This window comes from Bufo gargarizans, chromosome 4 (genome assembly GCF_014858855.1).
Source record: "Bufo gargarizans isolate SCDJY-AF-19 chromosome 4, ASM1485885v1, whole genome shotgun sequence".
Lineage (NCBI taxonomy): Eukaryota > Metazoa > Chordata > Amphibia > Anura > Bufonidae > Bufo > Bufo gargarizans.
In genome coordinates this window covers 181165069-181192208 of record NC_058083.1, presented here as the reverse complement: position 1 = coordinate 181192208, position 27140 = coordinate 181165069, and the positions used below count along the sequence as shown (strand labels likewise).

The following is a 27140-nucleotide window of genomic DNA, read 5'->3' as shown; positions in this document are numbered from 1 at the left end:
AGCATTGGCTGTTAAATGTTGTACATGGCTAGTTTTTGTATCTTTACATGTTTTGGGGCACCTGTGTTTGTAGTGCAGTGTCCTGGTATAATATATAATGTATACTGATGTTACACAGTATATAGTATCACTTCAGCTCACATTAGCAGAATGCTATTATAGCTCTACTATATCTCACGGTTGTCATGGTGGGTTTTAGATTTGCACCTGTGGAGCTGCAGGTTCAGGGCTCGGTGGACGTTCCCTGGGAACTATGGTCCCCTGCCCCACTTCTTTCAATTCTGTAGCCTGTGTGCCTTTTTTTATTTAATCACACTGATATGAGAAAATGCAGTTCTGAAGTCTTATCACACCCTATAACGTGCTGTATGTGCATATTATAGGCTCATTGTAACCACAGATGAATGAACAGTGCCAGGGGGCAGGGGAGTAACACATGACTGCAGGGTCAGAATACACACAGGGTTTGTTTGTAGTCTGGAACCATGAAGCAGCATTTAGCATAAGGCGGGCAGTACGTTAGATAGCTGTCAGACAGCCATCTCTTTACTCAATACGGAGTGTGGCGTAAAGGCTGTATTACACCAGGAAATTGTCGGGAGGGAAGCGTTCCTTCCTGCTCGCTAGTGGAGGAGACTGCTGCTATTGCATGCCGTGATCTCCTCCACTGCATTGGGTCCGCAAATCCGGAGATGCGGAACGGAATACTACGGAAGCACTACGGAGTGCTTTCTGGGGTTCCGTGCTTCCGCACGTGCTCTATCTTTTTGCGGAATGGAAGGATCGCGGACAGATTTAAGTGAATGGGACTGCGATCCCCATGCGCCTGCCCCACGGACATGCGGTCCACAGCACGGGCACGGCCTTCACACGTTCGTGTCAACGAGCCCTAATACAGGTTTAAGATGCTGCCAGGCTCATCTGGCAGCAGCTTATATCTGTAGAGCAAAAAGATTGGGCATGTTGAAATCCAGCAACCTGATCCTTCTTTCAGGCTCCTATGTGTCAGGAAACCTCCATACACATTGCATGGTTGGCAGATCTTGTGGCTGACATACATCTAATGTGTATGGCCAGCTCAAGTCTTAAAGGGGTTGGCCCATCTTGGACCTTGGGGGGCACATCGCTACAATATGCCCCCAATGTGTGATAGGTGTGGGTCTCATTACAGGAACCCGTACCTATAACGAAGCCCACAAAGTGCCAGAGGGTGCACAGCACTTGCACGGCTATCCTCCATTCTTTTCTATGGGACTGCCAAAAATAGCTGAGCAGCGCACTCTGCTGTATTCGGAAGCCCTGTTGAGATGAATGGGAAGAGCACCGTGTAAGCGCAGCCACTTCGCCGTTCACTTCTGTTGGGCTTACGGAAATATCTGAGTCGTTGCATTCGTCAGTCCCATAGAAATGAATATAGGACGGCCACGCATTCGCGGTGCGCTCTCGGGCACTTTGTGTACAGGTGGGGGTCCCAGAGGTGGCAATGCCCAAGATGGAATACCCCTTTATGTTGGTCAAACTACTAATACTAACATTTCATGCCTCATTCTTAGTTTAAAGTCTGCTGCTATAGAATGTGCCCGTCAGTTTTGGTACATCACAGGAGGACTGAACACCAGAAGCTGAAATCTACAGCATTTCCAGGTGTAACTTGCGCCAATTTTCTGGTGTCAATTTTCTTAAATCTATTGGGCTACATAGGCCCCGTGCATGCACCACCCTCTTTAGAAAGGTAATGTACACAGCATAAAATGGGGAAAAGTCACAAATGTTTGTACAAAACGGGGCTTGTGCAGAAATTTGTGACTTTACTACACTGCCATAAAATCATTGAAAAAAGTTTTAGGTAGAATTTCCTAAAGTTGCTACATTTTTTATTGCACTGCTGCAAAGAAGAAAAAAAAGATTGCTAAGGTGTATATATCCTTTAAGGGATAAATAACATTACTTTTGCTCAAGCTGATTAAATGTTGGTATATGCCAGGGTTGGGGAACCTTTTTGCTGCCGAGGCCCATTTAGATATTTGTAACGTTCGGGGGCCATAAAAAATTCTCAACGTAAAAAATTTGACAACTATATTTGGTCAAACATATAAGTGACTTAGGGGTAAGTTACAGAAATTGCGCTTCAATTAAAAAAACTAGAGCGCTGTATTTTTGTAGCACAAAATGGCGCTTGCACTATATATTACAAATAGTACAGGTGCCATTTTGACCACATATAGCAGTCCTAATTTTGTAAGTTGAGAATGTTATATATTTAGTTTTTTATTTGGCATTAATGGCAGCCAAGCTAAACCCATAGGGCTCCAGAGAGGGGTTCACCCAGCTTTCACGCTCTCTGCCACTGTCCTTGTCTCTCTCTTCGCTTTTGTCCCTGCCTTTGTCCCTTTCTCTGCCTCATATCTGCCCCCACCTCCATCAGACCCTCCCCAGCCTTAGATCAGCCCCCCGTAGACCTACCAACCTCAAATCAGACCCCCATTAGACCCTTCCTAGCCTCAGATCAGACCCCTAATAGGCCCCCTGCCTCAGATCAGCCCCCATCAGACCCCCACCCTCAGATCAGCCCCAAATCACACCTCAGATCAGACATTTAAAATAAATAAAGAAAATAAACGTATCTCTCCAGCTCCAGACGGCACTGCCACTTGGCATATTCACTTACCCCCCCCCTGGTCTTCTTCCTGCCGCGCTGTACTGTGACCTGAGGTTTCCCATCCCTGGTATATGCTGTGTGTAGGATCTGCAGACTTTGTAGTTTCTTTAGGTCTTCGTGAATTCCTAGACTCTATTTTCATGAACGCTGTCTCAGACTACAGACATAAACTTTACCTCTTAGTCAGAATGGTTTATGTTTCCTGTACTGCGGTTTCCTGCTATTTTTCCTTTAGAATAGCACTAGAAATCTATTTCAAAAGAACTTTTCTGAATATTTAAAGAAAACCTATCGCCATGAAATGCAGTGCAATCTGCAGGCAGCATGTTATAGAGCAGGATGAGCTAAGAAGATTGATGTATCGTTTTATTGGAAGTGATTCAGTAAAACTTAATTTATTCATTTAAACCTTTGTTCGTTCTGAATTTAAGACTGCTGCTGTGCACAACTATCAGTGACTGACAGCTATCTCTGTATACACACTGACATGCAAAATACTGTATTATTAATCACTGATAAAGATGGCCCCCGTGTACAACTGAGCTCAGAAAGAGCAGAGATTTAAAATGATAATTTACAAGTTTTACTGAATGTTTTCCCACATAACTATACAGCCTGTCAAGCATGAGCCCCACACCGCTTATTCTCTACAGACTCACCCATGGGGCAGGGGTCATGAGCATGTGGGGAGAAAAGGCTACCCATCTGGTCTAATCCCACCTAAGAGCTACTGTAGCACAAACTGCTAAAAAAAAAATATATATTCATGGCTATGAAAGATGTCAGGACATGCAGTATCTTGTTGCTACATAGTCACCAACTGGTCAGAGTGCCCATGCTGGGCCAAGTACAGCACCAAAGGTGCCTGCAGTGGGCAATTTAGCATCAACATAAAGCAAATGAAGAATGTGAAGCTTTTTCTTTATCTTGAGCAGGAATACCCCTTCAAAGGGCCTGCTGCTAACATCTTGGTGCCCGATACCACAGGGTACCTTTAGAGGTCTTATGAAATCCACACCTCAATGGGTCAGCTGTTTTGATGGCATGAGGGGGAGTTGCACAGTATTAGGCAGGCAGGTTTATTTCTATGGCGGTGTAAGGCCAGTGTGGCCATTGGACGATGATGTGACTACAATTTGTGTACAGAAATGCAAAATGTGTTTCTGGTTTTTGAGGCATATATTCACGGCATGCCTGATATAGCAGCAAGTAGGCATTCACATGGTGTTGATAGATGGAGGTCCCATGTGGGGATCTCCCCCTTTTACATTCATGTGCTCTAATAGGGCATATGAACAGAAATTATCAATGCTATTAAAGGTAATTCCTTATTTTGGCCTCTGTCAGTACTCTTCCTATCTGAGGGCAGCATAACCGGTAACAGAGACCCTGATTCGAATGCAGGATCACTCTCACCTTCATCAGGACCTGGGCAGTCCTGGTTTCAAGAGCTCCCAGCTCCCCTGGCATTGATTTGGCAGCTTTCCCCCGAAGCATAGTATTATTATTATTATTATTATTATTATTATTATTATTATTTATTATTTAAGCGCCATTCATTCCATAGCGCTGTACATATGATAAGCGGTGCACATACATAACAGACAATTGTACTAATCATAAACAAGATGAGTTACAAACTGGTACAGAAGGAGAGAGGGCCCTGCACGTGAGGGCTTACAATCTACATGGTATGGGAGAAGGACACAGTAGGTGCGGGTTGAGTTGGTCATGGCGGTATAGAGGCAGCAGGGTCATTGGTTGTAGGCTTGTCTGAAGAGGTGGGTTTTCAGGTTTCTTTTGTAGGATTCCACTGTAGGTGAGAGTCTGATATGTTGGGGTAGCGAGTTCCAGAGTATGGGGGATGCACGGGAGAAATCTTGGAGTACGATTGTGGGAAGAGGCGATAAGAGGAGAGAAGGAGGTCTTGTGAGGATCGGAGAGTGCGTGTGGGGATGTATCGGGAAAGTAGCTCAGAGATGTAGGGAGGGGACAGGTTATGGACGGCCTTGTATGTGTTTGTCAGTACTTTGAAGTGGATTCGTTGGGCAATGGGGAGCCAGTGAAGGGATTGGCAGAGGGGAGAGGCAGAGGAGTAATAAGGTGAGAGGTGGATTAGTCGGGCAGCGGAGTTGAGGATAGATTGGAGGGGTGCGAGGGTGCTAGATGGAAGGCCACAGAGGAGAATGTTGCAGTAGTCTAGGCGGGAGATAATGAGGGCATGTACGAGCATTTTCGCAGATTCAAAGTTAAGGAAAGCACGGATGCGGGAGATGTTTTTGAGTTGGAGGCGGCAGGTGGTGGAAAGGGCTTGGATGTGCGGTCGGAAGGAAAGGGCAGAATCTAAGGTCACTCCAAGGCAGCGGGCTTTTTTGACTGGGGATAATGTGCAGCCATTGATCGTGATAGATAGGTCTGTTGGGGGAGTTGAACAAGATGGGGGAAAGATTATGAATTCTGTCTTATCCATGTTAAGTTTAAGAAAGCGAGAGGCGAAGAAGGATGATATAGAAGATAGACATTGTGGGATTCTTGATAGTAAGGTGGTGATGTCTTGACCAGAAAGGTAGATTTGTGTGTCATCAGCATAGGAGTGATACTATAAGAAGAAAGCTGTCGATCATTTGCGGGATGATGGGGGAGCAGCAGCTCATAAATAAGAGTACACCAGCACCTGGATCCCGGTGAAGGTGCTCTACAGGGATTTTAAGAAAAAATGTAAATAAAAATGATACAACAAAAAAGTAAGTGACCCCTGCATTTGAAGCAGCATCTTTAGCACTACTTTATTCTGCCCTCAGGGCAGCATAAAACTGGTGGAAAATTCCCTTTTAGTTTTTACTGTAGTCTTGTGTTAGAAGCAGAATGAAATCACTACATGATAAGTTTGATTGTTCCATTTTATATTTGCACACTTGAGTACGTTAAAAGATTATTGATCCAGAAGTAGAACTGATTGCATTTCATCAGCCAAGAATATTTTTCCCTAGTGTAACATAATTGGTTAATGTAACAATGCGTTACACTGTTGGTCTTCTTACCCTCAACTTTCTGGATCAATACAAATCAGAATGTTGGATATATACATTTCTATATCTATCTAAAGACTTATATTACCATGTTGCCTTCACTTTCATCTTCTTTCTTTTATGGTACAAAGCCCCCATAGTATACATCAGAAAATCACTATTAAGGATCAGGGCCGTCTTTAATATTGATTGGACCCTGGGCAAAAATTTACTTGGGCCCCCTGGATCCCGCCTTCCCACACCTTAGCATGCAATCACGCCCTTCACCACAACACACACACAAAAAATCCACACATCTGGTAGAGTCCAGTGAATGACTGTAAATACTTCCAGTTCTGAAGACTCCAGCGGCTCAAGATCAGTGCTCTGGACTGGAAGTGGGTATCGCTCTGCAGGAAGGAGACCAGGGCTTGGCTCACCCTAGTGTTACAGTGCACCCCACAGTATGCAGTATAGCACCCTATAGTATACAGCACCACACAGTATGCAGTATAGCACCCTATAGTATACAGCACCACACAGTATGCAGTTTAGCACCCCACACTATACAGTACCCCACAGTATATAGTAGAGCAGTATAGCAGCCCACAGTATACAGCACCTCACGGTATACAACACCTCACTGTATACAGCACCCCAAACTATACACGATACAGCCCCCCACACTATACAGTACAGCAGTATAGCACTCCCCCCCACTATATAGGCCCCCCCCCCCACACTATACAGGCCCCCCACAGTATACAGACCACCACACAGTACACAGGCCCCCACACAGTATACAGGCCACCCACTCCCCCACAGTATACAGCCCACCACACAATATACAACCCATTACACAGTATACAGCCCACCACACAGTATACAGCCCACCACACAGTATACAGCCCACCACACAGTATACAGCACCCCACTATACAGTAGTTTACAGTATATTAACATAACAGCCCCTGAGTGTCACCTTTTTCTGATGTAATCTTCACACAAAAAAGCTCCACAGTTAACTTCTGCAACACTCAGTAGGACCTGTGATGACCTCATAGCCATGTGACCAGTAATTGCTAGGTTACTGGTCATATGGTAATGATGTCATTAAGGTCCTAGAGCAAAACTCATTAAGGTCCTAGAATTAAGATCATTAACACAGTACGATCATGATGCCTGTGCAGCCGACAGCCTGACACCCGGGGCAGTAGCTAGCAGGGCTCAAGAGGCAGCTGCCTTGGGCCCCCCAGGAGCAACTGGTAAAGACAGCCCTGTTAAGGATAGACAGTGGCCATATAATAGTCATAAAATATAAGTCTTCACAGTTATGTTTTGAATTCCGGTAGCCTGATGCGGCTAAAGATCAGGCCACAGGAGCTCATTGTATCAAGCATTGCAGGATACGACCATCTACTGCTGGATCCCCTTTGACTAAGATGCGATCCGGCCACTTTTCCGGTATAAATGCTGGGTTTTCAGCTGGACAAACACAGCTGCATGCGGCTTTTGTCTGGCCAACACCCATCATTTATGCCAGAATGGAATAGCCTGCCAGAATGAGAACGCAACAGTGAACGCAGCCTAACAGAAACAGTGATAGTCCCAAACAGTCAGTTCTCGTCTTAGATAGCGGGACCCGAGAACAAAACAAGGAGTCAAGGGACGCAAAAGCAGGAAAAGAAAAAAAAATTGTAGGAGGTTGCAAAACATAGAGTGAAACGTAGTCGTATTTGAGTCTTAGATTTAAATCTGTTAAACTAATCTTTTAAGAATTTTCGTACATTTTTTATTTCACTGTCTTTATCTGAAAGAAAAAAAAAAGGTTATTGCAGAAATTACTTTGGTCACTAAGTCTCATAATAGGCTGACACTTCTTGTAGATATCACTTCTCGGCAGTCATCTCATTATCAACACAGGGACAAATACAATGACAAGTAACACCTCTAGCACAAAAGCTGGAGGCACATAACACAGAATGGATGAGAACTTGTTTCCATGCAACGCTGTAAAATCTGCAGGCAGCATGTTCGGCTGTGTTCATATCATGTTTTTGATTCACATTTAACATACATACTTATACGTCATATGTATATGTTAAACCTGGGACAAAAAGCTAATGTGAACACTGCCTTGTAGAGCAGAAGTAACTGATCAGATTGATATATAGCTTTGTGGGAAAAGATTCATTAAACCTTTTAATTTTTATATTGAAATCTCTGCTCTTTCTGAGCTCAGTTGTAAACCGTGATTGACTTTTATCTCTGTATACACAGGAAATGCCATCAGTCACTAATAAGACATCCCCCATGTGCAACTGAACTCGGAAAGAGCAGAGATATAAATGTATAAATTACAAGTTTTATTGAATCCATAAAACTATGTATTAATCTGCTCAGCTCCTCCTGCTCTATAATGTGCTGCCTGCAGATTGCAGTGCATTTTGTGGTGCCATGTTCCCTTTAACCATCGAGAATAGCTGATGGACACAGCTCACTCTTGCTTATTGCACAGTCAACTGTGCACAGGTTACAAAGCATGCCTAGATCATTTTCCTACGACCCCCAAATTCCATCTTCAGTCTTCAGGTTCCTATTTCAATGTGGCTGCTGTAAAGCATGTCATTGAATTGTGTTTAACAAACAGCTAGGGCAACATGGCCGACCTCATGAACAAAAACAGAATAAAAAATAAATACATTTTTTAAAGAAAATGCATCACTATCTGGTTTTTAATTGGTCAAAAATAGAGGTGATGTATTGCACTTAAAATGTTGCCTGTTTCTTATCTCTTTGCATTGTTATTGGCCTGTATTTGGTTAGCACTGTTTATTTACCCCCCCACCACCAGCCATTTTCTCCTGTGCTCCCTTGCTGTTCTCCTGTTATCTCTGCTTTATCTACCATTTTGACTCTTACACTCTCCCTGCTTCTATTCCTACTGAAAGTACTTTACCACATTGATGCTGTTTGCCTTTAGTCCAGTAAGGATATGAAATTAATTTGTGTATGTCTTTATGTATATTTCTAGTGGTTGTATTGTCTCACAGTGCACTAAACCCATCCCATTTGATGAGTTGAGCTGCCATACCACGTTCTTGATGTAGAGCACATTTCTACTCCTTTAGTCCTTCTTATGTGGACTGATGACTGCTCCTTTCCTGTGTGGTTTAGGTAGACCGACCTGCCCAGCACTCCACTATTAGAACTATGCGGTCATGGGGGTAAACTATCAAGATTAGCGTAGCCGTCTTGATCCTCTGTGCTCTGGAGGGAAATGTGCTTAGTTATTAAAGAGCACAGTTCACTTTAATGAGTTATGCACATCACTGACCCTCTGTGTGCCAGAGTTGACATAGATTTGAGTTACAGTTTACCCCATTTTCTAGCATAAATTGTAGTAAATTTGCCAAGTTGTGGGGTCTACTACGCCCCCGCCCACACCACACCCAAGTGGCGCAAGAGGAGTGCTCACAGTGCATCTGTCCTAATGACAGCGATGAACTACTGCACAAAGACGTCAAAATGTTCTGTCTACATTAAGAAGCAGACACTATATTACAGAAACATTTTACTCTGATTTTATATTATGGTCAATGTGACCCCACACTTTACATGGTCAGTATCCGGAAGAAAGATTCGGGAAACGAGGGTTCTTTCTTATTGGCAAACCTAGAGCCTGATGTGTGGGTATAAAACTTCTCCTCCTTTACGGGTCAGTTGGAATATTTCTTTAGACTTTAGTGCCTTGATGGATTATGAATGTGTTTGCTGATTTCTGTTTTATGTTATGGTTTAAAGGAAGGTCTACGGCCAGGAGACACGACTAGTACGTTCTGTGGTACACCAAACTACATTGCCCCTGAAATCCTGCGTGGAGAAGATTATGGTAAAAAAATTATGCTGTTCATTTCTGCTGGCTGTGGCTTACATGGACCATGTGTGTCACTTATTTAAGACGTCAGTTATTCACTCATATGTTCACATTTGAGCTTTCAACCTAAGATTTATTTTCACCAAATTTTTCGAGTTCCGATTTTATGTAATCTTTTAATATAAAGATCATTTTAAGGCACATGACTGTATAAGATCACCCATTTGTTTCAGCATCTCCCATAATAAAGGGTTGGTCTGTGATGAGACAACCCCTTTAAGTGTGGCAGCACAGTGGCTCAGTGGTTAGAATCCGACTGAGGGTACTTTCATACTTGCGGCAGGACGGATCCGACAGGCTGTTCACCATGTCTGATCCGTCCTGCGGCTATTTCGCCGTGCCACTGGATCGCCGCTCCGTCCCCATTGACTATAATGGGGACGGGGGCGGAGCTCCAATGCAGCACGGCGGTGCACGGCGAAAACCGCCGGACTAAAAAGTACTGCATGTCCAACTTTTTAGTCCGGCGGCTTTCGCCGTGCACCTCCGTGCTGCGCCGGAGCTCCGCCCCCGTCCCCATTATAGTCAATGGGTACAGAGCGGCGGCACAGCGAAATAGCCGCAGGACGGATCCGACATGGTGAACAGCCTGTCGGATCCGTCCTGCCGCAAGTGTGAAAGTACCCTAAGGACAACATCTGCATTGAGTTTGTATGTTCTCCCCATGTTTGTGTGGGTTTCCTCCCACACTCCAAAGACATACTGATGGGGAACTTGGATTGTGACCCCCATGACAGCTTGATGCTTATGTCTGTAAAGCCGATTATGTCAGCGCTATATAAGTGCATAAAATAAATAAAGGACTTGTCGCCAGTAAAAAAAAAACACCTACCAACCTACATATGATGCTGTCACACCCCCATTTCAACTATATTGGGGGCGCTAGTGCTGGTGCACAGTATACATCCCCAATTCCACAAAATTTGGGACGCTATGTAAATAAAAACAGAATGCAATGATCTGCAGATCTGATAGACCCATATTATTTTCACAATAGAACGTTGAACACATATCATATGTGTAAAGTGAAACATTTTACCATTTCATGAAAAATGAACTCATTTAGACCTTGGTGTCAACAACACATCTCAATAAAGATTAAGACGGGGAAAGGCTGGAAAAGTAAGTGGTACTAATAAATAAAAATAACAGCTGGAGGAGCAGTTTCCTACTGAGTCACATGATTGGGTCTCTCTCAGAACTAAATGATCTGTGAAAAACTCTAAAAATTGTGGAACAACTTCAAACAAATTTCCCTCAAATTCAATTTGCAAAGACTTTGAATATCTCAGTATCTCCAGTACATAATATCAAGATTCATGTTCTGAAGTGTCAAGGTTGACGGTCAGTATTGGATGCTCGTGATCTATGGGACCTCAAGTGCTGCTACAACATTAAAAGCAGGCAAGATTCTGCACTGAATATCCTGCATGGGGTCAGGGACACTTCCAGGCATAATTGTGCTAATGTCGTACAATCCATGAATGCAAGTTAAAGCTGTTTCATGCAAAGATGATCCAGAAACATTACCGTCTTCTCTAGGCCGAAGCACATTTAAAATGGACGGAGGCTAAATGGAAAACTGGCCATCAAAATTTGAAATTCTGTTTGGAAACCACGGACACAGTATGCTGTGGATTTAAAACGAGAGGGACCATCCAGCTTATCAGTGCACAGTTCATAAGACTACATCTCTGATGGTATGGGGTTGCATTAGGGCCTATGGCATGGGTAGCTAGCACATCTGGAAAGGCACTGAACAGTATACAGAGGTTTTAGAAAAACATATGCTCCCATCCAGACATGGCCATCAGGGAAGGCCTTGTATAGCTCAGTAAGACAATGCTATACCACATACTCCATCCATCACAGCAGCACGGCTTCACAGAAGAGTCCAGGTGCTGAACTGGCCTGCCTGCAGTCCAGACCTTTTATCAATAGGAACGATTTTGTGCATCATAAAATGAAAAGTCAGCACAGAATGCCCAGGACTGTTGAGCAGATAAAATCCTTCATTGGACAAGAAGGGGACAACATTCATTTCCCAAAATTCCAGCAATTGGTCTCCTCACTTCCCAGACATTTACAGACTCTTGTTAAAAGAAGAGGGGGTGCTATACAATGTTAGACATGACCATGTCCCAACTTTTTGAGATGCTGCTATTAAGTAAATGAATGTGATTTATCATGAAATGGTACAATGTCTCACTTTCTGATATGTTTCCTATGTTCTATTGTGAATAAAATATGAGACAGTGAAATTTTCAAATCATTGCTTTCTGTTTTTATTTACATTGTACAAGGCGTCCTAAATTTTTTTTAATTTGGGTTGTATGATTTAGGCGGTGATTTTGCAAGGGGACAGCCCTCTCCCATTCACTAGATATGCATGCTTGGACGAACCAAACATAGATATGTATGGGAAGATGGAGAGAGATGGCTGTACACCTAACCTCTTTAATACATATCTAGTGAATGGGCACGTACATTAGTCAAATGGCCAAATCCCGTAAATGACACCAACTTAGAGTAGTGATCTATACCGTAGAGAGGCTTTTGACACCAACAATATAAAAGTTGCTACTTAAAGTGTAACTGTCATTCCTTTTTTTTTATTTGTGTAATGTGTAGGGGGAGCGATAATGACCATTTTTGTAATATACTTTAATTACCGAAATTTTACATTTCTATTATAAAAATAGCCCTAAAGTGGGCCATTTTGAGCCTTAGCAATGCTCCTCTGCCTTCTGTTTACATGACAGTCAATGTTAGCAAGTCTCCACTGTTATGTAAACAGAAGACAGAGGAGCGTTGCTAAGGCTCAAAATGGGCCACTTTAGGGCTATTTTTCTAAGAAAAATGTACGATTTCAGTAATTAAAGTATATTACAAAAATGGTCAGTATCACTACCCCTACACATTACACAAATAAAAATAAAAAAGAATGACAGTAATACTTTAAAGTATTTTAAATTATGTGAATTATTACTAGTTTTGAATGGAAGATAATGCAACTGACTTTTATGGTTTTTTCCTTCTTATTCATGTCTGCCAAAGGTTTCAGTGTGGACTGGTGGGCACTAGGTGTCTTGATGTTTGAGATGATGGCCGGTCGGTCTCCGTTTGACATTGTGGGGAGTTCAGACAATCCAGACCAAAACACTGAGGATTTCCTTTTTCAAGGTATAAGCCATGTACTGTTTTATTATGTTGGCTAATAAATAAAGTAAGAATGTGTACTATAACTCTAAATAGATTTCTGTGCTATTATAGGGTTATTCCCATCTTATGTGGCACGTCACTAGAGTACGCCATGACTTCATAATTATTAGGAGTCTCACCTCTGAGACCCCCCACCAACCCTGAAAATCAAGGAATGCTGTACTGATGTAGTCCTGTATTCCCAACACTGCAGCCAGTCTGGTCCAAGTGAAGCTGAGAGCACCACTATGTAGGGAACAGTTAGAAGGGTGCAGTGCTACATCAGTTCCAATGGTTGGACCTCTACTCGGGGCCGGTTTTAGACAAAATGTGGCCCTGGGCAAAATCAAGTGGGGCCCCAAATCTTGTAGTAATGTGCTAAAAACACAGTCTGACGTCCAACTCGTGACACCCCTGCCGATCAGCAGTTGGAGCAGACGGTGCGTGCAGTTCACTGCTGCTGTCCCATAGACATACAGCAGTGAGCAGGAAGAGGGAAAGGAGACGGCACGTGTGCACACAGTCTCCTCAAACAGCTGATCGGCAAGGCTGCCTGGTGCCCTTACAGTACCCCAGTAGCTATAATAGAACCATAAAGCTCCCAGTGGCTCTAATGTCGTGCTCCCCGCTAGTTCCAATATATAATGCTCCCCTTCCCCCCCCCATATTGCCTATGTGTATGTGTGTGTGTGTGTGTATATATATATATATATATATTTGTACCCCGTAGTCCCAGTAAATAATGCTCCTCCATTCCTCCCCAGTAATGCCAGGTAGGGTTGGGCGATATACCGCGGTATAAAAAAAAACTGCGATATCGCTCTTTCCTAAATACTGCGGTATTTTGTGATGTCATCAAAGCGGTCATGTGGGCTGACCGCTTCTAAACGTGCGCCCGCCCCTGCACCTTGCATAGCGCTGAGTACAAAACTACAAACATTACTTCCTCTTGCTCCTGGCTCCTTCTTGCTCCGCCTCCCTCAGTCAAGTCTCCACCCACCATCTGACATCATCACCGTCCGTCACCCACCAGTGCCGATTCTATGTGGCGAACTCTGTGTGAGTACTGGGTGTCTCTGGAGAGACTTTTCCTGTGGCTGCCTCGCTCGTGTGCTCTGGTGACAAAATTAGAAACGTATTACTTCCCGCAGCGGGTCGCCCCCGGCTCTCCCTCCTCCTTGCTCCCATATTCAAATCTTGGCCCACCAGCATATGATGTCAGAATTGGAGCACACAAGCGAGACAGCCGTGGGAAAAGTATATCGCAAAGTATTACTGCGTCTGCATGTATGGTGGCCTGTGGCCACAAGACTATATTATAACGCCTCCTTGTGGCTGCCCCCATACAGTGTAACGCCTCCTTGTGGCTGCCCCCATACAGTGTAACGCCTCCTTGTGGCTGCCCCCATACAGTGTAACGCCTCCTTGTGGCTGCCCCCATACAGTGTAACGCCTCCTTGTGGCTGCCCCCATACAGTGTAACGCCTCCTTGTGGCTGCCCCCATACAGTGTAACGCCTCCTTGTGGCTGCCCCCATACAGTGTAACGCCTCCTTGTGGCTGCCCCCATACAGTGTAACGCCTCCTTGTGGCTGCCCCCATACAGTGTAACGCCTCCTTGTGGCTGCCCCCATACAGTGTAACGCCTCCTTGTGGCTGCCCCCATACAGTGTAACGCCTCCTTGTGGCTGCCCCCATACAGTGTAACGCCTCCTTGTGGCTGCCCCCATACAGTGTAACGCCTCCTTGTGGCTGCCCCCATACAGTGTAACGCCTCCTTGTGGCTGCCCCCATACAGTGTAACGCCTCCTTGTGGCTGCCCCCATACAGTGTAACGCCTCCTTGTGGCTGCCCCCATACAGTGTAACGCCTCCTTGTGGCTGCCCCCATACAGTGTAACGCCTCCTTGTGGCTGCCCCCATACAGTGTAACGCCTCCTTGTGGCTGCCCCCCCCCATACAGTGTAACGCCTCCTTGTGGCTGCCCCCCCCCATACAGTGTAACGCCTCCTTGTGACCCCCCCCCCCCCCATACAGTATAACGTCTCCTTGTGTTTTTTTTTCTTCTTTTAAACAGGGATTTATCGTGATATATACCGTTATCGATATTTTTTAATATCGTTATCGTCTGAATATTTTTGATATCGTCCAACCCTAGTGCCAGGTGTATATAATGATTCCCCCCCCCCCCCCCCCTTCCCTGTTGCCCCCAGCAGTGCAGACATTTAGTATAAAAAAAAAACGCCTCCCTGAGATAATCACAGGTCCTTCATCCCTCTCTTCTCTGCTGAGTCCCGCCTTCTGCTGGTGACATCATGGCAGGTCCTACAGCTCCAGTAGAAGAGTGCTGCTGGTGTCCGGAGCTGTCAGTTTGCAGAGCAGCACTTTGGTAAAGTGCAGCTTTTCAGCCGTCCACCCGTACGCTCCCAGGGTTGTTCAGCTTAACAGCAGCATTGAAGCAGGGGACCCCTTAGAGGATGTGGGCCCTGGGAAATTGCCCAGTTTTCCCCCCTTAACGCCGGCGCTGCCTCTACTGATGATAAAAAGATGGGACATCCTATCAATATGCCATCACTATATAAGACGATAACTTTTTAGCAAATGGAGCTAAAGAGGCTGGAATTGGAACAAAAGGGGAGATTTATCAAAACCGGTGCAAAAGGACACTGGCTTAGTTCCTCATAGCAACCAGAGTGATGCTTTCTTTTTCAAAAGGAGTTCTGAAAAATGAAAGGTAGAATCTGATTGGTTGCTATGGGCAAGTAAGCAGTTTTCAATTTTGAAAACTCTCCCCCATTGTGTATATATAAAGATTTAGTAAAAAGTTGCACTTTAGGACCTCTTTAATTTCTGTCACATTGATAAGTGCTATCATTAACGTATGCAGGGGAGCTTTATGTATTTCAATAGTGAAATGTTTCTTATTTGGGAAAAATTGTCACTGTTTCTTGACATCATTTACTTTTTTTTTCTCAGTTATTCTTGAAAAACAGATTCGTATACCCAGATCTTTGTCCGTGAAAGCAGCAAGTGTTCTCAAAAGCTTTCTGAATAAGGTGAGCCTACCTACCTGAGAATATCTCTGTGTAGTTACCTTGTGTTGCTTTCTGGCAAACCATGCATTAGTTCTTCTGCAAGAGATTTATCAGAAGCTGTGACATCTGTGGGCAAATGTGCTGCAGGACACCATACAGAACCTGTATGCCTCCATGTCCAACCATATCTCATCTTGTATCCAGGCTAGAGGAGGCCCAGCAGGATATTAGAGCCTCCGTTCAGTTGTACAGTTTTCCCCAATACATTCACATATAGAAAGTTTCATTCCATTACAACATTTTTTGTCAGTGAGAATTTCAAGATGTTGGAGACCACTGTTCTACACAATGCAGTGTTTGGGCTTTGTAGTGTTCTTTAGGAAGTTTGATGAATGAATATTTATGATGGGAAGCCCCAGTTTTCATCATAGATTCCGTTTAAGATTGCGTACATATTTTGTGCACACGCTGTGAACATTTGAGCCATGTGTCCAATTAAGAAAAAGCACTTATTAATTCCATTGTTTTTCTGTATTATAATTGCTCTGTAAATGTGAATATATCTTTATGTACTTTAGGAACCAAAGGATCGCCTTGGCTGCCACCCGCAGACGGGATTCGCTGATATCCAGGGACACCAGTTCTTTCGCAATGTTGACTGGGATCTGGTAAATGCATTTATTTTTTGCAGTCCTCTTTATCCATGTTTCTCTACTGTAGTAAGCGTATTCTTTATATCTATTAATTATTGATGTTCAAAATGAGAATCTTTTCCAACTGCTTAGGCTGAGTTCATATCACCGTTTAGCTTTCCGTTCTTCTGATCAGTTAGAAGAAAGGGGGGGGAACAGGATCCTGTAAAATAACGGATCCTGTTGTATCAGTTAGGGATGCAAATTGCGGTCCTCAATGCACAGGCACCATCTGTGCGGCAGGCGCATGGGGATCGCAGACCTATTCACTTGAATGGGTCCGCGATCCTTCCGTTCCGCAAGAACATAGAGCATGTTCTATCTTTTTGCGGTGCGGAAGCACGGAACGGAACCCCAGAAAGCACTCCGTAGTGTTCCATTCTTCCGTTCCGCATCTCCGGATTTACAGACCCACTGAAATTAATGGGTCCACATCCGTTATGCGGAATGGCCACGGAACGGTGCCCGTGTATTGCGGATCCGCAATACGGCAATGGGCATCACACGTTTGTGTGAACAAGCCCTTATGCATAGGATTGTATAGGATCCGTGTTTATAAAAAAAAATATAAACTGATCCTGTGGCTTCAATTCATAATTTTTTTAGATGGGAAAAAAGTGCTGCACGCAGGACTTTTTTCTGTCTAAAAAAGAAACGTTACGATCATAGATGGAAATTGCTCAAACGACAACTGATGCAACATAGGATATAGGATCCTGTTTTTTTTTTTTTTCCTGCTCTTCTGACAAATCAGAAGAACTGAAAGCTAAACGGAGATGTGAACACAGCCTTACTAACAAGATTTAGTAGTTCTGCAGCCCTTCTTATGAACACTCGGATACCCTGGGCAAGTATTACGTCTTAAACGGGTTCTCTTGGACTTAAAAATGAATAGCCTGTCCTTCTTTATGCTGATCATGGGGTCCCAGAGTTATCCCCCCTGTTTAAACATTGATGGCCTATCATTGTTGAAGTCCTAGAGAACCCCCCCCCTATAACTTGGGCATTCATGTGTCAATGAGCTGTTTTAAGAGTCACAATTAATAATACAAATAAACCTAAATTCTACAGATAGATGACCTGCATAAGCCTACCAAAGGTGCACCACTTTAAAGGGGTTCTTCACCTTGGACAATCCTTTTTTTATTAGAAGGGTAGTACCACGACTTAAATCTCCAATGATCCAAAAGCAAGTATTTCATTTGTCTTCTGCACCGCCCCTGGAAAAATGGAAAATTGGATATGCTGAGTCCTCCAGAGCATCAGGTGCTCTCATCAGCTACCCTCCATTCTGACTGATCGATAACATCCTGAACGAGAGACCCTCGCTGTACTTGGCTCAGAATCCCCTCACGGTGTATTGTACCGTAAATCAAACAACCCCTTTAAATGAGCCCCCATGTTTGACAAAATCACTGTTGAAAAATCTGATTTATTGGCCCTGCCGATCACTGTCGGGCAGTATGTATCTTATAGGATGTTTGGCTTGATACTCTAGTGGTTAAGTTCATGTCTTTTGGTTTTATTTTAGATGGAGCAGAAACAAGTGGTTCCACCCTTCAAACCTAACATATGTGGAGAATTTGGTTTGGATAATTTTGATGCGCAGTTCACCAATGAGCCTGTTCAACTCACGCCTGACGATGAGTATGTTTACCCAAGTCATTCTTCTTGGAATAGGACAGGGCTTACAGCAAGAAAGCAGGGCTGTATTGCAATAAATGACCCCTAAGTGTCTCATTAATAGCCCACTGCCTATAGTAAAAAAAACACAAGTGTGATGGCTGTGCTAATAGCACCCAACCCTATTCACCCAGAGCCTAGAAAGTCACGTGGAGCAGTTCCCTGGCTCCTTGGAAGCAGGACTCTTTCTGTTTGTAAAGGTCCAAAGACAGGGCTTTATAGGCCACCATTTGTACTTTCTGGGTACGATATAATGAATGCAGTTGTAGACCAGATTATTATAGGATATACTGTAATTGCTTTAACAGTCTGTGATGGGAAAATCCCTTTAAATTCCTTAGAAGGGATTGTCTGATATAATAAAAAAAAATCTTGGACACATCCCCGAATGCTCTAAAACAGGGATGCCCAACCTGTGGCCCTCCAGCTGTTGCAAAACTACAACTCCCTGAAAGTTGCAGGCTGTCCAAACATGCTAGGAGTTGTAGTTTTGCAACAGCTGAATGGTCACAGGTTGGGCATCCCTGGTCTAAAATAACAAAATGAGGGTATACTTATCTCTTTCTTGCCGGTCTGTCATCTTACCATGTCTTCATTATAAACGGCATCTGTCACGTGCCAGTGCACAGCACATGATTTGATGCCGCAGTCACACCCTGTATACCAGTACATCACCAGTGCAGTTTGTAAACTAGCAGCATCAGACCAGACCAGCAGCACAGAGAACAGCCCTGGAGAAAGAGGCAAGTATACCCTCTTTTTATTTTAGACTGTTTGGGGATGTCCTAGATCTCAGAGAACCCCTTTACCAGTAGAAACAAGGTATTGTCGCTTCCCTAATCCCAGGTGACCAGCTGTTGCTGGCCAGACATTTCATGCAGGGTAGGTAGTGCGTTGCATGGCAGTTATTCAGATTAAATTAAATTCTGCATTTCTTGATAGGCATTACCAGGTAGTAGTTTGCCTTGTAGAGTTTTCGAATAACATTTTAATTAATATTGGGAAAACATTACAGAATTGTATTGTAATACTCATCTTTAGGCTGCAGGGATTTCAGATTCAGTGAGATTATAGGGAATACCATCTGAAAGCCTTGATTCACAGGGGGGTTTACATTCTCCAAGGATTTTCTTTTATAAGGAATCCTACTGGCTGAACCTCTGCAGCACATTCAACCTCTGAAATCCTTTTCTCCCAGTATACACCAGGTAGTTGAGGAAAACAATATTTTATCTGTGAGCTGTTCAGCAATATAATATTCTCCTTCAGGGAAGGTGGGAGGTAGAAAGAAAACACTAATGAAAAAAGGAGGAATGGGAAACGGCCAATATAAAAGCCTACTGCAGAAAGCAGCGTATACCTAGAAGTACCAATAAAAATAGATGCGTATGTTTGTGTGCGTAATATATATATTCTCTTATATACGTTCAATATAATAGTCTTAAAGATGAATTCAACCGAATTAGACATTAAACACACAATACATGACTGTACTTATCTACCTGTTTGTTCCGATCTAGAAGAGGTATAAGTTTGGGGATAAACTATTAGCCTTTATTTTTACCCTGCTCTTTGTAAAACTGTTCATGTTTTTTCAAATTTCCTGGGGCTTAGGGAACCTGAGCAGACAAGTATTTTCAGGTCTGGCACAAATTTGGATTAGAATTATGGACTGAACTTGATAACTTCACAGCATTAACCACTTCCCATCTGGGCCATTTGCCCCCTTCCTGACCAGGCCTAATTTTGCAAAACTGACATGTCTCACTTTATGTGGTAATAACTTTGGAACGCCTTTATTTATCCAAGTCATTCAGAGATTGTTTTCTCGTGACACATTGTACTTCATGATAGTCATAAATTTGAGTCAAAATATTTCACCTTTATTTATGAAAAAATCCCAAATTTACCCCAAAATTAGAAAAATTCGCAATTTTCTAAATTTCTATTTCTCTGCTTTTAAAACAGAAAGTGATACCTCATAAAATATTTATTACTTAACATTCCCCATATGTCTACTTTATGTTGGCATCATTTTGGAAATGTCATTTTATTTTTTTAGGACGTTAGAAGACTTAGAAGTTTAGAAGAAATTCTTAAAATGTTTAAGAAAATTGCCAAAACCCACTTTATAAGGACCAGTTCAGGTCTGAAGTCACTTTGTGGGGCCTACATAGTGGATACCCCCATAAATGACCCCATTGTAGAAACTACACCCCTCAAGGTATTCAAAACAGATTTTACAAACTTTGTTAACCCTTTAGGCGTTCCACAAGAATTAAAGGAAAATGGAGATCAAATTTTTAAATTTCACTTTTTTGGCAGATTTTCTATTTTAATCCAATTTTTTCTTTAACACATCGATGGTTAACAGCCAAACAAAACTCAATATTTATTACCCAGATTCTGCGGTTTACAGAAACACCCCACATGTGGTCATAAACTGCTGTATGGGCACACGGCAGGGCGCAGAAGAAAAGGAACTCCACATGGTTTTTAGATGCCATGTTCCATTTGAAGCCCCCTGATGCACCCTTACAGTAGAAACTCCCAAGAAGTGACCCCATTTTGGAAACTAGGGATAAGGTGCCAGTTTTATTAGTACTATTTTTGGGTACATATGATTTTTTGATCATTCATTATAACACTTTATGGGGCAAGGTGACCAAAAAATTGGTTGTTTTAGCACAGTTTCTATTTATTTATTTTTACAGCGTTCACCTCAGGGGTTCAGTCAAGTGACATTTTTATAGAGCAGATTGTTACGGACGTGGCGATACCTAATATGTATACTTTTTCTCATTTATTAAAGTTTTACACAATAATAGCATTTTTGAAACAAAAAAATTATGTTTTAATGTGTCCATGTTCTGAGAGCTATAGTATTTTTTTTTTTTGAGAGATTTTCTTATGTAGGGGCTCATTTTTTGCGGGATGAGGTGACGGTTTTATTGGTACCATTTTGTGGGACATACGCGTTTTTGATCACTTGGTGTTGCACCTTTTGTGATGCAAGGTGACAAAAATTGCTTGTTTTGACACAGTTTTTTTTTGGTTTTTTTTACGGTGTTAATTTGAGGGGTTAGCTCATGTGATATTTTTATAGAGCTGGTTTTTACGGACGCGGCAATACCTAATATGTATACTTTTTTTATTTGTTTCACTTTAACACAATAATAGCATTTTTGAAACCAAAAAATGATGTTTTAGTGTCTCCATGTTCTAAGAGCTATAGTTTTTTTTTATTTTTTGAGAGATTTTCTTATGTAGGGGCTCATTTTTTGCGGGATGAGGTGACGGTTTTATTGGTACCATTTTGTGGGACATACGCGTTTTTGATCACTTGGTGTTGCACCTTTTGTGATGCAAGGTGACAAAAATTGCTTGTTTTGACACAGTTTTTATTTAATTTTTTTTACGGTGTTCATCTGAGGGGTTAGCTCATGTGATATTTTTATAGAGCTGGTTTTTACGGACGCGGCAATACCAAATATGTCTATTTTATTTTATTTTTTCTATTTTTAAATTTATATTTTTTATTCCTTACTTGGGGACCTTTTTTTTTTTACATGTGAAACTTTTTTTTATTTTATTTTTTCAACCCTTTATTTTTTTATTTTATTTTACACTTTTCGTCCCCCATAAGGTCATACAAGACCTCTGGGGGACATTTGCTTCACTTTTTCTTTTTTTTTTTCACTGTTGATTTCTCCTGTAACTGGGGCTGACATAGTCGCCCCAGTTACAGAAGAAATGCACCCCCCAGAGAGGCTGTACAGCGTGATTCTGCGCTGTACAGCCTCAGAGCAGGGCTGATCGAGGTCTGTGAGAGACCTCACAGAGCTCCTGCACTCTCCGGTCCCGGCGGTCACATGACCGCCGGGCCGGAACAGGAAGCGCATAGCGCTTCCTGCTCTGCATACACAGCGCTCGGTGAGCGCTGTGTCTGCAGCGATCTAGAAGGCAGGGACACCTGGGCACTGTCCCTGCCTTCTCTCTGGGTTGCCCTGCTGTCACTGACAGCGGGCAACCCGATCAGCAGCTGCACGATTAGCGTGCAGCTGCTATTTCTGAAAGGACGTTTTAAAACGTGCTTTCAGAAATAGAGGTCCACCCATAGGACGTTTATATCCTATGGGCGGACGTAAAGTGGTTTAAAGGGGTATTCGCATCTGGACATTTATAGCACATTCACAGGATATACCAGAAATGTCCGATGGTGCAGATCCCACCTCTAGGCCCACTCCTTTCTCTAGAACAGGACCCTGTCAGAAATGGAGAGGATGCTGCAAATGCTTGATTTTCTCTTTTCCCTGCTATAAGCCTTCCGAGAATAGCTGAGTAAGCACACTTGACTCCAGTAACCACGCATGTGCGGTGTATGCTCTTTTCTTGACCGAAGAGGGTCCCAGAGGTGGGGCATTGGACATTTTCCGCGGTGTGGACCGGAAACTGCAATTCTTTTACATTGCAATTATCCCTGCCATTCCATCCAACCTCTGGAATACACACGCATGCTATGGGTTTACTATATAAGTGCAAGTATTGGACCCTGGAGGTCAATTGAGAGATGTACCTTTGATGTCACAGGACTTAATATCTGACATATACCCATGTATGGGACATGGTCCCTAATGATATCTGATTTGTTGGTTCAGGGTACCGCACAACATCATAAGCTATTTGCAGGGTATCACAGGTCATGGGTATACCTGATATATTTCAGGATGTGTGTGTGTGTGTGTGTGTGTGTGTGTGTGTGTATATGTATATGTATATGTAATATGTCATAGCCTTGATCTGATATTTTTTGTAGGTCTTTCTTTAGTTTGGGTTTTTGATTTTTTTTCTTTCTTTAACCCTAGTATTTATATGAATATATTTCCTTTGTGATACTGTCCCCTGATGAGCTTGTGCCTGTTGGCACTGTGAAACGTGTTGGGAACAAGCGTTGTATACTATCTATGGTTTAATTTTTTTTTCTTGTTTTTCTATAACCAAGGTTAGGTGGGAAGTACCTACATTTTTGACATGACTACTGGACATGAACACTCTCCTTTATACTATGGTGATGGGATTCTTTTCTGTGTTAGGGACTCCGTAGGGTGACTAGGAGGTTCCTGACACGGGATCGCCCCTATCGGGACGGCCATTCCGTTTTTAGGTAGGGTCTAAATAGTAATAGGGGAAGAGTAGGGACACATCTTTTTCATAATGAACCCTGCGCTAATATTAAACAAAAGTAGGTAATTAATAATGGGTATTTTAGCGAGTAATATTAAAAGTTATGTTTTAGTGGTGTTTTCTGTGATACTTGTTTCCTTCACTCCACTAATTGCATCTATCTGACCTTTTGATGGTCAACTAGTCAGAGCTGTAACTGACTCTCTTTCTAATAGTATAATGATTACACTGGGCTCTGGGACCACCCTTTACACCCGTAATTGCCACCGCTGATAAAAGCTTGCATCTGTTTTATCCATTTTACCCCCTGCTTGGTGTGATTGCACTGTATTTTACACTCTGCATTTACAGCTGATTATTAAGATGCTCCTTTCTTTTTTTTTCCAGGGATGTGGTGAGAAAGATTGACCAGTCAGAATTTGAGGGTTTTGAATACATCAACCCGCTTTTAATGTCAGCAGAAGAATGTGTATGATGGACGCTACAGTTCTGTACGTTGCTGCTGCCACTGCAGTGCCTGGGCCTCTTTCTATTGCACATAGACCATCACTGTACTGGCACCCAGCCTGACATATGGCCGGGCACTACTGTACACCAAGGAATTTCTGTCTCCCTGTTACTATAATGCCATGTATTTATCATATGGACATAAACCGTGAACATTTTCACACAGTATAAGCAGGATGTGAATACATTTTTTCCATTTGCTTTCTTTCTTATATGTCTTGTTGCTTATAGAAGTATTGGATACTTCTTCATTTTGTTCAGGACCTGAATGTAATGGCATTTCACCTTCCTTTGGAATGAAGCTGAATGGTCTCTCAGATGAGATTGAACGCCAACAAATATGGCGACATGCCAGCAATAATGTGTCCTTCAGCGAGGTTGATCCATTTCTGCTTCTAGCCTACTAAATGGGGTATATATAACATTGGGTGTCGGAAACTGAGAAATCTGAGTATTTCATCAGTGATTCAGTCCTGGGCTTTATAATTTTGTAGTCTGTTGGAAATGACCCGCCGTGTCTCCAAGCCGGTATTGTCATATGTAATACGTGGGGGTTGTGCATCATATGACTAGTTCAGTCTGCTAGGTAAGGCTTGCATATGTCATTCTATTCCATGTCAGTGGTTGATAAAGGGAACACTAGTAGGAAAGTGAGTTTACTGTAAATGTATATTGGTGCCAAATTCACTACTGATGTATTATTTTGTGGCAGACATGCTGCATGCCTTTCTTAAGTGAGCTTATTATATAAATGGCTATGTTTTCTTCTGCGAGATCAGCTTATAAACTGCGTTGCTACGTTTTTATAGTGTTCCTAGAGATAGTATATACTAATTGCATTCATTCACCCGTTTTCATCTGTGCTTCAATTTTTACATTAGGCTGAGATAACAGAAGCTTTTGAGATTCTGGCTCTACAATGATGCTGTGTGTTAGCTCAGAGGCCTGGCGATTCCGGGGTTTGCATACATTGGCTATCCTGTGTATCACTGATGGAGAATGCAAGCTATGTCCGCATCATTACTGTGCACAGCATGTTAGATTTCTGGTCTCTGACTACTTGGGGGGAGGGAAGTATTCCCATCAAACATGGTATTTTCTCTATTTTAATCTGTCAGATTTCCAACAGAAGTGTTAATGAGTTTCCCTAAATAGTGCCACAGTTCCTAGACGTGTGCGGCATGCTGACTTCATTAATGCAGCATTAATAAACATGCTTGGTACATGACGAGCTCTCTTTTGTTTGCTTGGTCAGACAGCCTGACAAGATATTGATTGTGATGTGTTAGGTTAGGGATGGCTGCCAAGTATATAAGATGTTCAGAGGAAAGCGGTGGTAAATTGCACCTTCCATGTTGGGTATGGGGGTGTGCCGCTTTGCAGTCCTCCAGTACTACATTTAAAATGGGATTATTTCACCATTTATTGACCTTGTTGATTTTACTCTAAGTAGCTTTACATTTCACGCCGAGCACTCAACGTCTAATGCAGTGACACTGAAGATCTCATCTGTCACTGAGGGTGATAAAATTCTTGCAGCATGTGGATAACCTTTTTTAAGAAGCCTCAATCATCTAACATACGGATGCCCAACCTGTGGCCCTCAAGCTGCTGCAAAACTACAACTCCCAGAATGCCTGGACATCCTACAGCAGGACATGGTGGGAGTTGTAGTTTTACAACAGCTGGAGAGTCCGCAGGTTAAGCATCCCTGATCTAACATATGGGAGGTAAATAGGAATGAGCGAAACATCCGAAGTCAATTCGCATAAAACTTTGTTTCAATACTCTACGGAGCGAGCGATCCGTACAGTATTAGAATGTATTGGCTTTGATGAGCCGAAGTTATTACTTCGCGAAGTCTCGCGAGACTTCGCATAATGACTTCAGAAATTGAGTTATACTGTAAAAAAAAAAAACAACTTTTCTCGAACTCTGGTTTGGTTCTAAGGTATATTCGCTCATCCCTAGAGGTAAACGTGAGCATTATCACAGATTTAATGTCCGCCCTTTTTATAGTTGTATGATGCACTGCAACGCATGCAAGCCCTTTAAAACGCCTCTCACAGAGTAGACCTGAGGGACCTTTGACACCCATGAGATCCAGCATATTTATGAGCCTTTCAATCCATGCCAGATATCGCCAACAGATGCCTGTATGTTAATGGAATGATGTTATTGATGATCTTGCTCTCTTCATAATTTTTCTTCCTTTTTTATTCTTTTATATTTTAAGTGTCTTTGCTCCCTTTTGTCGTGTTTTTTTTTATAATACTTGATATAGAATGTATGTGGGAACATCAGTTTATTTTTTATTTTTATTCTATTGTACAAAAAATAATTTGTGTGCAAGTAATGAGATCCCTATTCTAAGTCCCACTTTCCCCCCCTCCAATAGTCTATTGGTTCATAGACTTTAGCCAGCCATAGCAAAAATAGCTGTTAGTAGGGCACAGTCGAGAATATGACAGAATACTTTATGCAATGCTCTTCCTCCTGTCAAATCAGACGAAACTTGAGAACGACATTCCAAAATCATACTTTGACAAATATGATAGAGCTTAACACCAAAGGCAAGCGTTGTCGCTCCATTTTGGCTCCCCAGTAAGAGTATTGCACAGTCCTAAAATAAATATTTTATTTTTTTCGTAAATTCTGCAGAGCTTAGTTATAGCTTGTGGATAAGATCTAAGTCTTGGTTTTCAGGGCAGGTAACCATTTTATTTTTCTTCCACCGACTGATGAGAGCACCGGACTCCTGGGTATAATAGACATATAGGTAGATCTTGCATAGTGTGATATATTTAGATGTTATGTACCGGTAAGTTGTACCACGTAGCATTGTCTGCATGTTGAAACGCAGCATATGACATGAGATGTAACTGAAGTTTGGCTTTCTTTTAATAAAATGTTTATATGAAGTCTGAACTTGCGCATTCATAAAAACTGCACAATTGTGCCAGCTGAACGATGTGTCCTTCATCATTGAATGCTTCAAATTGTCTACTACACTTAGAGAGATGACATTTCACATTGTTATTCAAAAACACGTCAGATGTACTTTCTGTACCTGAGTAATTACATTACTATTATATTTTAAAAAGGTTTTCTGGGTTCAGAATATTCATAGCATATCCTCAGAATAGGCCAGCTAAATCAGGTGACTAAGGTGAAGGAGCAATATCCTCCTATTCCGAGAATAGGCTATCAATACCTAATCACAATGCCGCACCCCC

The 27140-nt window shown here is 42.5% G+C and overlaps 1 protein-coding gene across 1 annotated transcript in view; it reads left to right on the top strand.

Annotated features, from left to right (window-relative positions):
• Window positions 1-26872, top strand: part of PRKCI (protein kinase C iota) — a 100745-nt gene extending 73873 nt beyond the window's left edge. The window contains exons 13-18 of the mRNA XM_044292585.1: window positions 9472-9559; window positions 12662-12787; window positions 15780-15859; window positions 16417-16506; window positions 18062-18177; window positions 23785-26872. Coding sequence (XP_044148520.1) covers window positions 9472-9559; window positions 12662-12787; window positions 15780-15859; window positions 16417-16506; window positions 18062-18177; window positions 23785-23872 — 588 coding nt within the window. The 3' untranslated portion in view covers window positions 23873-26872. The remainder of the gene's footprint in view (window positions 1-9471; window positions 9560-12661; window positions 12788-15779; window positions 15860-16416; window positions 16507-18061; window positions 18178-23784) is intronic.
• Window positions 26873-27140: the final 268 nt, after the last annotated feature.